The sequence below is a fragment of the Balaenoptera ricei genome, chromosome 2 (assembly GCF_028023285.1).
Source record: "Balaenoptera ricei isolate mBalRic1 chromosome 2, mBalRic1.hap2, whole genome shotgun sequence".
NCBI lineage: Eukaryota > Metazoa > Chordata > Mammalia > Artiodactyla > Balaenopteridae > Balaenoptera > Balaenoptera ricei.
In genome coordinates, this window is record NC_082640.1 from 175,634,604 (window position 1) to 175,648,525 (window position 13,922).

The window sequence follows — 13,922 nt, forward strand, 5'->3', positions numbered from 1 at the left end:
AATTTATCCCTCCCACAACCCCTTTCCCTTTTGGTAACCATAAGTTTGTTTTCTGTCTGTGAGTCCATTTCTGTTTTGTAAATAATTTCATTTGTATCATATTTTAGATTCCACATATAAGTGATATCATATGATATTTGTCTTTCTCCTTCTGACTTACTTCACTTAGGGTAATCTTATTTTAAGGTTTTAATGTATATTGCCAAAATAATTTCCAGAAAGTGTTATGGTCTAGAGTGCTTGAAAAATTTTCCTAATTTTAATAAGCAAAAAAAGAAAGAAAAGAGAAAGCAATATGTAATTTAAATTTGTATATCTATGAATACTAGTGAGAGTAAATTTTTTTCATGTTTATTAGTCATTTGAATTACCTTATTTTTAAATGATATGCTCTTGTAGAAGTTTCATTTGTATGGAAAAACACTAACCATCCAACCCATATCAGAAGACAAAAATGAAGATATATTTAAAGTGAAATCTAGAATCTATAAAACAAATTCAGGATCGTAAGTCTTCCAGTTACGATCATTGAAAGTATTTAAAAGAAGTTAATTGTAATCATGCAATTATTTCTCAAAGCAAAAGTGGAGTGGGGGAAGAGAGGATGAAAATATAGACACATATATTTATATAAGAAAAGTAAATACAAGAAAAGTAAATAGTGTCATTAGATATTACTCATCTTCTATATATTTTAGTGATTAAGATTTTCTTTTTATATACAATGGAATATTACTCAGCCATAAAAAGAAACGAAATTGAGTTATTGGTAGTGAGGGGGATGGACCTAGAGTCTGTCATACAGAGTGAAGTAAGTCAGAAAGAGAAAAACAAATACCGTATGCTAACACATATATATGGAATCTGAGAAAAAAAAAAAATGGTCATGAAGAACCTAGGGGCAAGACAGGAATAAAGACACAGACCTACTAGAGAATGGACTTGAGGATATGGGGAGGGGGAAGGGTAAGCTGTGACAAAATGAGAGAGTGGCATGGACGCATATACACTACCAAATGTAAAATAGATAGCTAGTGGGAAGCAGCCGCATAGCACAGGGAGATCGCTCGGTGCTTTGTGACCACTTAGAGGGGTGGGATAGGGAGGGTGGGAGGGAGGGAGATGCAAGAGGGAAGAGATATGGGAACATATGTATATGTATAACTGATTCACTTTGTTATAAAGCAGAAACTAACACACTACTGTAAAGCAAATATACTTCAATAAAGATGTTAAAAAAATAAATAAATAAAAAATAGGGGCTTCCTTGGTGGCGCAGTGGTTGAAAACCTGCCTGCCAATGCAGGGGACACGGGTTCGAGCCCTGGCCTGGGAAGATCCCACATGCCGCAGAGCAGCTAGGCCCGTGAGCCACAGTTACTGAGCCTGCGCGTCTGGAGCCTGTGCTCCGCAACAAGAGAGGCCGCGACGGTGAGAGGCCCACGCACCGCGATGAGGAGTGGCCCCCACTTGCCACAACTGGAGAAAGCCCTCGCACAGAAATGAAGACCCAACACAGCCATAAATAAATAAATAAATATTTTTTAAAAAAATAAATAAATGCATCTTAATATTGGACAACGAAATATCAAGTATTTCTGAGGCTCAAAACGGTCTTTAAAAAAGCAAGGGGTACATAATTTGTAGTTTCCCAAACATAAAACACTTTCTTATTCCAATTCTTTACATGGGTTAAAGTGACAAATAGGAGAAAAACATAAAAAGATATTCAAACACAAACACTTACATTAGAGCCTTCCTTGACTGAAGATTTGAAATGTACTGGTTTGGGCAATGTTAGTATCCCTTTTACAGAAATAGTAGGATTATCTCCATAACTAGAGGGCCAACTTAAATCTCTGCACTAAAAAGATAAAATAAAAATACAGTTTGAGCTTTACAAAGGACTCTGACAATACAAATATTTGATACATTTCTTGAGTTAATGACTTAAATAAAAACTATAGGGCTTCCCTGGTGGCACAGTGGTTGAGAATCCGCCTGCCAATACAGGGGACATGGGTTCGAGCTCTGGTCGGGAAGATCCCACATGCTGCGGAGTAACTAAGCCCGTGAGCCACAACTACTGAGCCCACGTGCTGCAACTACTGAAGCCAGCATGCCTAGAGCCCGTGCTCCGCAACAAGAGAAGCCCCCACAACGAGAAGCCCACACACCACAATGAAGAGTGGCCCCCGCTCGCTGCAACTACAGAAAGCTTATGCATAGCAACGAAGACCCAACGTAGCCAAAAATAACAAGTAAATAAATTTATAAAAAAACTATAAAAGTAAACTTTAGTCTACTGAGATCTTCTGTTTCATCTACATTAAAATAATCTGACAATGTTTTAGATATCATATCAATTTCCTTCTTGAGGTTAAAAGCAAACATATTTCCATCATATCTATATTTTCTTTAGATTCTTTATTAAATACTATTTTCTGTAAAATACTATAGAACCCTAAATTCCAAAGAAGGTATTGACCCATTCCCTAGAAGAGAGCAACAGTAGATGCTTATAATTTATAGTCTAAATATTCAATTATGTAAGAAAAGTTTGTATTAACTGTATTCACTTACCTGTAAAACTGTGATCCAGATCTGCTCTACTGAAGAATTATAAAACATTTTCACATTTAATCTCCCCAAATCTCTTTCATCTCCTGATAGAGTAATTGTATCTGAATTGTAAAAGAACAAAGATGGCTGAATTACTATGCAATCCTTCCAATCCAACTGAGCTTTGATACAACCCAATTTTAAGAGCACAACTGAAAACTGCTCTAATTACTTTTTAAAGTTGTCAATTTATTAAGACAAAAATCACACTTCAATGCTTTTATTGAAGTGCTGGGGGAAGATATACTATAAAAAGTACCTGGCTTAAAAACTTAACCCAATTATAACCTGAAGAATTTAAGTTAAAACTAAGAAAAACTTTCCCAAATAACACTGATATGGCCTTAATATTGTATGCTTCTGGAAATTCCCTCACTAACATACTTTAAAACAAACGAAAGATATTTAATTTTAAAGATGCCTTTATGCCTGAACACTAAAAAATGGACCATCTGATCTGAGTATTCATATGCAGATAACACTGACAACACAGATATAATCATCTAGACTTTTTTTAACCTTATCATAACTACATTCAAAATACTATTGGGTAGAAATAATTCCCTTAAGAATATAAAAGTAGAATACTTTATTCCTTACCCAGGCTTCTGTTACTCCCCTGAGAATTTTTCCTTGAAGAAGAACTACTGGGCATACTGGACAATGAATCATGTCTCTACAAATAAAATTCTTCTTTAGTCAGATGTTGCATATCAGACTTTAAGGATTCTGAAACTGATGCCCCAATACCCACCCTACTATCAAACTGAGTGCTAATCATTCTGACAGTGTTACTGGTCAGAATTTTTCACTTTTAGATAGTAAAGGGGGAAAAGGTTTTCTGTGTGTGTGTTACCAGGAAAATAGTAAATATCTTACTAGGTAATATATGGGAAAGCCTTTGCTGTTTTTGGTTTGGTTTTGTAATAAGGAGGAAGAGATTACTGTTTATATGTCATACTTGCAAATACTAATGAAAATCAGAATATATTTGGAAGTGCCCTGTTACCTAAAAACCTATAAAGCAGCAGTTATCAAAGCATAGTCCCCAGGGCCAGCAGTACCAGCATCACCTGGGAACTTGCTAGAAATACAAACTCAGGCCCTGATGCACAGCTACTGAATCAAAAGCTCTGGGGGTGAGGCCTGGCAATCTGTATTTTAACAAGCTCTTCAAACAATTCTGATGCACGGTAAAAAAAAATGGTGCTATAAAGAATTAATTCTGCAAAAAATTAACTCAACTGAGGATTATTAAGAATACATTTCCATTTAAATGTATGCATATACATTCACATGGAAAAATGTCCACAGGTACATATAACAATATTTTCATAGCACTTTTATTCTCAGTTATAGGAACACAGGTGATTTGTCTTTTTACCTTGCTTAATTCTGTTTTCTGCTTTTTAAATAATAATCACAGTTTATTTTAAAAAAACATTTTTTAAACATCAAAAAACTCAATTCTATTTCAAAAAATAGGAGAACACTGTGTTAATATTAATGAATAATTAAAGTTCTACATCTCAATAGAAATACTAATTTTTACTAACTAGGTAGTTATGTTCAATAAGGAAAGTCAAATCAATAAGCACTTTTAAGTATACCATTTTAAATTCCAACTGCCTCAAGACTGCCTCATTACATACCATGAGAAAAGTAAGATTCATAAAAGAACAAGAGAAAAACTATTGCCTTTTAGTATTCAACTGAGAGCTTCCTGAAATAACGCACATGGGAAATGCCAAGCGTTTATTCTTTAGCTATTAGGATTGATACATCTACAAAAGATACATAACATGTTGTTCCTAATGTAATTCACACATTTCTGAATTTTTAGCTTGAAAATAAATTACTGCATATAATTAAATTCATATAAATAATTTACCTGAATGAACTGCTGAGATGAACTTGTAAGATCAAACATAGACTTGCTTAGTCCAGGGGAATTGGGAAGTCTATTAGTCCTTAAGTCACAAACTACAAAGGGACATGAGAAAATTACTTATTTTTATAGTAAAGAAGAAGAGGGACTTCCCTGGAGGCGCAGTGGTTAAGAATCCGCCTGTCAACGCAGGGGACACGGATTCGAGCCCTGGTCCAGGAGGATCCCACATGCCGCGGAGCAACTAAGCCCATGCGCCATAACTACTGAGCCTGCACTCTAGAGCCCGCAAGCCAGAACTACTGAGCCTGTGTGCCACAACTACTAAAGCCCATGTGCCTAGAGCCCGTGCTCTGCAACAAAAAGAAGACACCATAATGAGAAGCCCACACACCGCAACGAAGAGGAGCCCCCACTCGCCGCAACTAGAGAAAGCCCGCGCACAGCAACGAAGACCCAACACAGCCAAAAATAAACAATAAATAAATAAATTTTAAAAAAACACACACATTAAAAAAAAGGAGAAACACTTAATTCTACTTAATTACCATGAACTAAATCTCTATAGGAAATATAGCATATTATATGCAAATCTACTTAAGAGACAAAGCCTTCTAATCAAGTTTAAAAATTGCTTTTCAATTATTTTACTTTTGTTTGAAACAGAAACCAACACAAATCAAACAACACATTTTCACATCCACATCAAATATCAAGCAGGAAAAGTTCATTCTTTTTGCTTACATTATCCAATTCTTCATCCCAGAAGAATAATCTAAGAGGATGTAAGTCCTCTGTACTAAATGCAATTCAACTATTTAATGAGCACTTATTACAATATTGAATTCCATGTACTGTTATATTTCTAGTCTGTATATGTAGTTTCCTTCCTAAACTATAAGATCCTTGAAGAATGGAATTCTGTATAATTGTATAGTCTAGCACAGTGCTGAAATACATATTTAAATAAGTATTTCTACTTTATTTCAGTACCTCAGCCTGAATTCAGTGGTTGAGATAGCTATATATTTTTCCTGAATATCAGTGAAAATTTTGTGAATCAGATACATACAGATAGTCTATAATTGATAGTTTCAAATATTAAACCAACGAAGATTGGTAATCATTTAGGCATTTTCTATTTTCTTTGTTTACATTTCTAATCTCATCATTAGTTTCTAAATTCATCATTTTCACTGAATAGAGCAGAAAATAAATAGAGCTAGTAAATACTTGTTGTAGAATATGAATGGATAGATGTTATATAAGATACGTGCAAAATCTAAAAATAAAATTTCTTTCGAAAAAGGACAAACAAAATGGAACTTGGAACTACCAATATACATAACTCATTAATCCTTCATTTTTACATTAGATATAAACCACAGAGAAGTTATGATGTTTATCATATCACTTCTGAAGCCTGCTTTTCTTTTTATTTTTAAATTGTTTTTCATAAGATGAATCATTTCTTCCAGAATTTAGATTTAATTTGATTTCTACATTTGTTAAAGAGAAAAGACAAAGAGGAAAAAGTTTTTCATACCCGATCCATATCGTTTCGTTGTTTCCGAACAAGGAGGAAAGCGCCGACTCAAATCAGGTGACACGTGCTGATACATATAGAATGGGTTATATACATCATAGCTGGGTCCATGCTGAGATGAACTGGAAAGTTCTACCTTTCTAGCTCCAAAAGATGCTCTGGCAGATCCTGAAAGCAAGTGTTTCTAAAGTTTTACAACACCCTTTTCTTGGAGTTATTAGCCAACAACTGGTGTACCAAAGGCAAAGGGAAAAAAATGTCTCAGGTAATACTAAATCACATGCATTTGATATCTAAAAAAATAAGCAGATGTTTATTCAGGTCTAACTGTGTGGAGTATTCTCCCAGCAATCAGCCATGAACCTTGCTCTCAAGACAGTCTGATAAATGTCTGGCATTCCTCTTTGCCCTACAGACAATTCTACATTTTGTGACCTGAGTTTCCTTTATTTTTCTACTGCAGAAAGAACATCTTTTAAGTAAAAAGATAATCATTTTTTTGGAGATGCACTCTTTTCACAAAGACAGAACATTTATAAAAACTGACCACATGCTGAGATACACAGAGCAAGTCTCAATAAATTTGAAAGGACTGAAATCAGAGTATGTTCCATACCCAGAATGCAATAAAGTTAGAAATCAAATAACAAAAAGAAGAATAAAAAAGATTTATATGTAAACATAAAGAACAAAGAAACACCAAAAAATAATCTTTAAGAAGAAAAACAAGACTGAAAGATTTGCTCTACTCAGTATTAAGAATAGAATATTTGAACAATAATAAGATCAATGGAACAGAGTAGAAGGCTCAGAAAGAGAAACCCATTTTATGGACACTTGATTTATAATCAATGTGGCACTGCATAACAGTGGGAAAGAATGATCTTTTCATTAAAAGGTGATAAGAGCTCCCTGGTGGCCTAGTGGTTAGGATTCTGGGCTTTCACTGCCATGGCGCGGGTTCAATCCCTGGTGGAGGAAGTTCCCACAAGCCACACAGTGCGGCCAAAAAAAAAAAAATTAATAAAAGGTGATAAGACAATTGGATATTGATATAGAAAAAAAGAACCCTTCATCCCAACAAAACATATTCACAAAATATAAATTCCATGTGGATTGTAGATCTAAATTAAATGTTAAAGGCAAACCAATAAAACTTCTATATTTAATTAAATTTATAAGAAAGTTCTCACGGCCTTAGACCAGGGAAGCACTTCTTAAATGAAACATAGTATTAACCATAAAAACAATTTTAATAAGCCTAACTACATTACAATTGAAAATTCCCATTTGTCAAAAGACTATTTAAGAGACTGAAAAGGTAACCCACAGAGTGGGAAAAGATATGTGCAACATATATAACTGACAAAGGGCTCATATCCATAATATATGAGGAACTCCCACAAACCAGTAAGAAAAAGACAGGCAAGTCCAAATATAAACTGGCTTAAGACTTAGCAGGTACCTCAGAAGAGAGGCTATCCAAATAGCCAATAAACATGACCTGGTGTTCAATCTCATAAGTCATGAGGGAAATGCAAGTTAAAACTCCAATGAGATACCACTCATTCATAATGTTGAATGAAAGAACTCATAACAAAAGAATATATACTGAACATGTAATTTCATTTATATAAAGAACCCATAACAAAAGAGTATATATTGTATATGTAGTTTCATTTATATAAAAAACCCATAACAAAAGAATATATATTGAATATATAATTTCATTTATATAAAGGTCAGAAAACAGAAAAAAACTAAACCACAACATTTAGGGATATGTGCTTAGGTGGTAAAAAGTAAAAATAGCAAGAAAGTGATGATTATTACAACTGGGATTCTGATTACTCTAGAGTGACTGAAAAGGGGGAAGATGGAAGCTTTTGTTTTACTAGTAACACTCTCTTTATTTGAGTGGTGACCATACATGTATTTTGCTTGTAGTAAATCACTGGGCTGTAAATTTCTGTTTTGTTCCTTTTTTCTATGTGTATTATATCTCACAATTTTTAAAGGGTAAAACAATAGATCAAATTCCTTTCAAAGACTCACATTAGAAATAATAAATAGACAAAGTTTTTTAAATGTTTAAATCATCACCATCTTTTAATTCTTTTTATCCCATTTAAAATAGAAACCACAGTATAAACTAATATTTTCTGAAAAAGCTAAACAATAAAACAGGTGGCTTCACACTGAGTTCAGAAAAGAAAACGAAAATATGTGGTTATGAAGTGAGATCTTATCCTCACACTCTGGTTCAAATAACTATGTGTACAATCCAAGCCCTGTACAAAGGCAGAGGGATGCCAAGAGGGATGTATGATGCCAGAGAGCCTTATAAGGAGCCTGTACACCTTATAAGCTAACTCTTAAATCGTTCAGCACATAAACACTGCTACAAAAGTCTGTTTATGGTAATAAGAGTAGCACTGTCAAGAGCAGTAGCACCAAAGATGACTCTCTACCTTTCTAGGCTAGCCCTAAAAATGAATATTCTTATTCCATTTTTCCTTTATAAGTCAGTCAGTAAAGAATTCCAATTTTCCCCTTAAAAAGATATCATTTTTAAAGTTCAAGAGGCATTTCTCTCAATTTACAGAATCGCAGTGCTATAAAACTAAACGTAAAGTAGCACAATTGCTTATACCTCTCTCTCAAAAGCCCAATTAAAAATTTCAATATCTATTCAAAATGCATTCTCTTAATGGATAGGTAGATAGATATGGGATGAAGCAAACAGTAAAATGTTAATAATACAATCTGTTATCAAAGCAGTAAGCTGCAGCTATAATCAGATCCATCAGCAAGTAAGCAATGCAACTTAACAAATTTAAAACATCTGAAACATAATTTTAGTCATTATTGATAGTGGTCTGCTCTACCTTCTCAAAATCTCCATATCAGCCCATCACTCACACATTCATGTAAACATACAAGATACACATGTTTGACTTCCATAATTAGGCACCAAGAACACTTTCCTGACTCTAATTAAATAAAATAATTTTCTCTCCAATACGCTAAAAATCAGATGGCTTTACCAGATCTTTATTGAGCCTATAATTTAAGTGTAAACCAATTTCTCACTCAAAAAGTAATCTGTTTTCTAGTGATACAATGTAAAAAAAAAAAAAAGACAAAAGAAAACTATAACATTTGCCAGGTAGGTATTTCTTACTTATCTTCTGATAATGAAAATAATACATAAAATACCCGGTATGTCTAAAAATAGAGAATTTATTAACTAAATTATGGTACATCCATATGATTTAGTACTATGGAGCCATTAAAAAGCTTCACAATATATGATATGAATAAAACAGATTACAAGACCATTTATATGGTTTAACCCCAATGTTGTTAACAAGTGCGAGAGAAAGAGAAAGATCAATTGATCAGGGTATCCTGTGAGCCAGAACTTTTAAAAACTGTTTTGGAGAGACACTGCTGATGTGCAAAACAGGGTGGTAGGCCAGGCTCAGGGTTCATCTTTCCTTGCTTCTTAAAAAAAAATTATCACTCCTACCAGACCCAACTCTCCTGTAGATAACTACAATAAACTCTAAACCAAAACCAAACCAAAACAAACAAAATACCCTGAAGGTACCAGAGAGTGAACAAAAGTAGTGAGGATTCTGAACAGCACTTGACTCTGGGACAAAGGGGAATGGCCACCTGTTTTTAATGACTTTTAGCCTGTGGGCAGGCCAAAATTGGCACTGTGCAGGGTGGATAAAATTCCAGTAGAAAACCCACAGTCTTTCTGGCCTGAAGAACAGAGGGCAGAGTTCAGAGCAACCACAGCTGCTAGAAAGTAAGGTGGGAGGCTTGGAAAGGAGAAAACCTCAAATTCTATGACTAAAAGTCTGCTCAAATGTCTGGCTGATCCCTGAACCACACATGTGTGGGACAGACTCCAACTAAGGATAAAAAAACTAAGCTCAGATAGCAGCTGCCACCAAAGACACAGAATCTGCAGCACAGTACAACCAAGTTAATTGCCTGCTGAAGTTAGGGAAGGAGGGAGGAAGGGAGGGAAGGGAGGAGGGAGGGAGGAAAGGAAGGAGGGAGGTAGGGAAGGGAGGGAGGGAGAGAAGGAAGGAAAAAAAAAAAACCCATCAGAGTAATGTAACAGGTTCCAGAGTCTCCACAACATAACATCCAACATCCAGAACACAATCCAAAATTACTCCACACAAAGAAACAGGAAAATGTGACTCATTCTCAAAAAAAGACAATCCAGAGAATCCAAACTTAGATGACCCAGATATTAGAATAGTAGACAAAGATGTTAAAGACCTAAAAGAAAATAGGTTCACAATAATGGGGGTGGTGGTGGGGGGGAGAAATCACAGAAAAGAAATAGAAACTATAAACAAAGAAACAAATGTAAATATTACAACTGAAAATACATCTAAAATTAAAAACTCACTGGACGGACTTAACAGCTGAATGGAAATAATGGAGGAAAGAGACAGTGAACTTGAAATTAGGTCATTATTATCCAGCCTTAAAAACAGAAAGGAGAGGCATGCAGATGGCGTCACCTGGAACTTGAGCAGCTGCACGAGGGTATCAGAGACAATGGCCAAGAACAAACTAAGAGGGCAGAAGTCCAGGAATGTATTCCACATAGCCAGCCAAAAAAGCTTAAAAGGTTGAAACTAAAGCAAAACCAGTTACCACTAATCTTAAGAAGATAAACATTATGAGTGATGAAAAAGTTAACAGGACTTCCCTGGTGGTGCCGTGGTTAAGAATCCGCCTGCCAATGCAGGGGACATGGGTTTGAGCCCTGGTCTGGGAATATCCCATATGCCGCGAAACAACTAAGCCTGTGCGCCACAACTACTGAGCCTGTGCTCTAGAGCCCGCAAGCCACAACTACTGAGCCCACATGCCACAAGTACTGAAGCCCGTGAGCCTAGAGCTCACGCTCCGCAACAAGAGAAGCCACCACAGTGAGAGGCCCGCGCACCACAGTGAAGAGTAGCCCCCACTCGCCACAACTAGAGAAAGCCCACGCACGGCAATGAAGACCCAATGCAGCAAAAATTAAAAAATATAAAATGAATAAATAAATAAATCTTTAAAAAAAAAAAAGAAAATGTTAAGAGTGAATAAAGCTTCTGTAGATATACAAAAGAACTTGCAGCTTCTCAAAAGGCCTTTCCCTTGAACCTCTGCAGAAAACAGCTGACTCCTCAGCAGTATCATGAAAATGAACCAGTTAATGCTGATGAAGCTACAAGATTAATGGCTCAGTTATAATACACTGGTGATGCATCAAATTCCCCAAAAAGACCAATAAATTACATGTCTTATACAAAAAAATAAAAATAAAAAGAATAGAGAGGAGAAAAAGAGGTGGAAAAAAAAGAAGCCTCACAGACACATAAGACAATATCAAAAGGTCCAACATATGTGTAATTGGTATCCCAGAAGGAGAAGAGAGAAAGGATGGGGCAGGAAAAATATTTAGAGAAATACTGTAGATCTTGATAGGAGTTTGGATTACATTGGTATATCCATTTGTCAAAGCTCAACAAATACACACTTAAAATTTGGGCAGTTCATTGTGTTTAAAGTTTATGTCAAAAGAAGAAAACTGTAAACAACTGAACTTTAGTAAATGATACATATGCTTAAGTATTTAGAGGGAAGTGTACTGATGTCTGCAGTTTACTGTGAAATGCATTCTCCCCTTACCCTCAAAAGGATTAATAATGGTTAGAAAAATGGATAGATAGTTATGTGATAAAGTATAATAGTAAAATGTCAATGATAGAATCTATGTGGTGGATATGCAGGCATTCACCATTAAGTTCTTTCAACTATTCTGTATGTTTGAAATTTTTCATTATAAAATTTTGAGGGGGGGGCTTCCCCGGTGGCTCAGTGGTTGAGAATCTGCCTGCCAATGCAGGGAGACACGGGTTCGAGCCCTGGTCTGGGAAGATCCCACATGCCGCGGAGCAACTGGGCCCGTGAGCCAAAATTGCTGAGCCTGCGCGTCTGGAGCCTGTGCTCCACAGGCCGCGATAGTGAGAGGCCCGCGCACCGCGATGAAGAGTGGCCCCCACTTGCCGCAACTGGAGAAAGCCCTTGCACAGAAACGAAGACCCAACACAGCCATAAATAAATAAATAAATAATTAAAATAAAAAAAAAAATTTTGAGGGGAATAAACCATTGTGAATGACAGTGTTTCAGTGATCTAAAATGAACTATTTCTAAAATACAAGAGTTACATGTTGTTCCCTTTTATCTTCCTTAGTCCATTGGCCTCTACAACATCAGCCAAAATTCAGCCAATGAATCTACCTCATTCAAGTGGTTGTTTAGGCTGGGAAGTGTATTTAGACTGAGAAGTATAATAATAAAGAAAGAAGGGAAGGAAGAAAGAATACTTCATTGCTTCCTTATTTCTCTTTACACTAAATTTTAGAAAATAATAAGACTACTTCCTGTATTTACTGATCTAAAACAGAATAATTCCTCTATTTTTTTTCTTTCTAGATGTGTCAAGAATAACTGACATATTACAATTATGTTATTCCTTTAAAAAGGCCAAATCTACACACAAATGTGTTGATTGTGATCAGATTTCATAATGGACTTCAAAAACACTGTACAGTAAGTTCCTCTACAGAAACAGCAGAACATATAAAAAATGAAATGTAAAATTTGTACATAAAAGATATTTTATATCTTTACATATGTAAAAGAGCAAAATAACAGCAGTAACAGCATTTAAATGCTGCATGTTGATTTTTAAATCCTGCCATTTTACTGTTTACCTTCAAGTTCTTCCAAATGTGATGGCGTTCCTTGCATCCTGGGCTGAATATAAGATAACTTAAACCTGGGCACCACAAATGGTACTTCTTTGCCATCAGATGGTAATTTGGAAAGTAAATAATCCTCAGTACAGCCAACCTGAGGCTTTACAGAAACGGAAGTCAATGGAGGTTTACAGACAGCAGTATTTTGACTATTTGGTACTGCTGCTTTAAAGTCTCTTTCCACAGATACTGCGTAGAAAAGAAGAGAAAAGAGAAAAAAAATCACAAATATGTATCTAGATTTATATATAATAATCTAAACCTAACATGCTTTGGTACTTATTTAATCATTTTAAAAGAAACTGCTGATACAGAAACTACTCTTAGGTCCTATCAAGCACTCTGGAATCTACATTAATTTTGTCTAGCCAATATTTGAGAAGTTAATATACTACTGCCAAAGTATATTAACTTATCATAATGGTAAAAGCAGTTTTTAAAGAGTCTCATTTCCACAAAAGAGCCCATAGATGGAAAACAAGTTTATATTGTAGTTAATTCCACAATGCTTTCAAATAAGTAATAATCTAGTCATTTAAATAAAAATATTGTCAACAAAACAATTCTTGTTGTCAATACTAATGGTTAATTTCAGTCTTAAATACCAAAAGTTACTTTGAAAAGAAGCTAAAGGTCTCGAAGTCTACAAAAATCTTTACCAAACCACAATATAAAATGTACTTTGACCCTAGAATAATATCGACTCTCCCTGTACTAGCTTCTATGACCTATTTTGTTCATTATCTTGAAAGATACGCGATTCCTAAGCTGTGTGACTTAGGATGGGGAGGTAAGGGACACCTAGAGCTAATCTTCATGTACAGTTAGTACCATCTATAGACTGAATGGAAGTACAACTACTATTGTGTTGGAATTTATGAAATGTTTTATTGCAAAAAAGAAGCCTTCATACTCAAAAACATACTAAGAAGCTATGCTTTAGACAAAGAAATATAAGAAAGAGCCAGAGAAAAATAAAGTTCCAGTCATAACCTTGAAGAGCTGAGGAAACCATG

The 13,922-nt window shown here is 35.2% G+C and overlaps 1 protein-coding gene and 1 pseudogene across 1 annotated transcript in view; one reads left to right on the forward strand and one right to left on the reverse strand.

Annotated features, from left to right (window-relative positions):
* Window positions 1–13,922, reverse strand: part of TC2N (tandem C2 domains, nuclear) — a 46,980-nt gene that overhangs the window by 15,972 nt on the left and 17,086 nt on the right. Inside the window, exons 3-8 of the mRNA XM_059914843.1 lie at window positions 12,862–13,095; window positions 6,057–6,224; window positions 4,514–4,605; window positions 3,223–3,298; window positions 2,584–2,684; window positions 1,748–1,864 (exon numbers count right to left, since the gene is read on the reverse strand). Coding sequence (XP_059770826.1) covers window positions 1,748–1,864; window positions 2,584–2,684; window positions 3,223–3,298; window positions 4,514–4,605; window positions 6,057–6,224; window positions 12,862–13,095 — 788 coding nt within the window. The remainder of the gene's footprint in view (window positions 1–1,747; window positions 1,865–2,583; window positions 2,685–3,222; window positions 3,299–4,513; window positions 4,606–6,056; window positions 6,225–12,861; window positions 13,096–13,922) is intronic.
* LOC132360736 (ribosomal biogenesis factor-like) lies at window positions 10,647–11,361 on the forward strand (annotated as a pseudogene).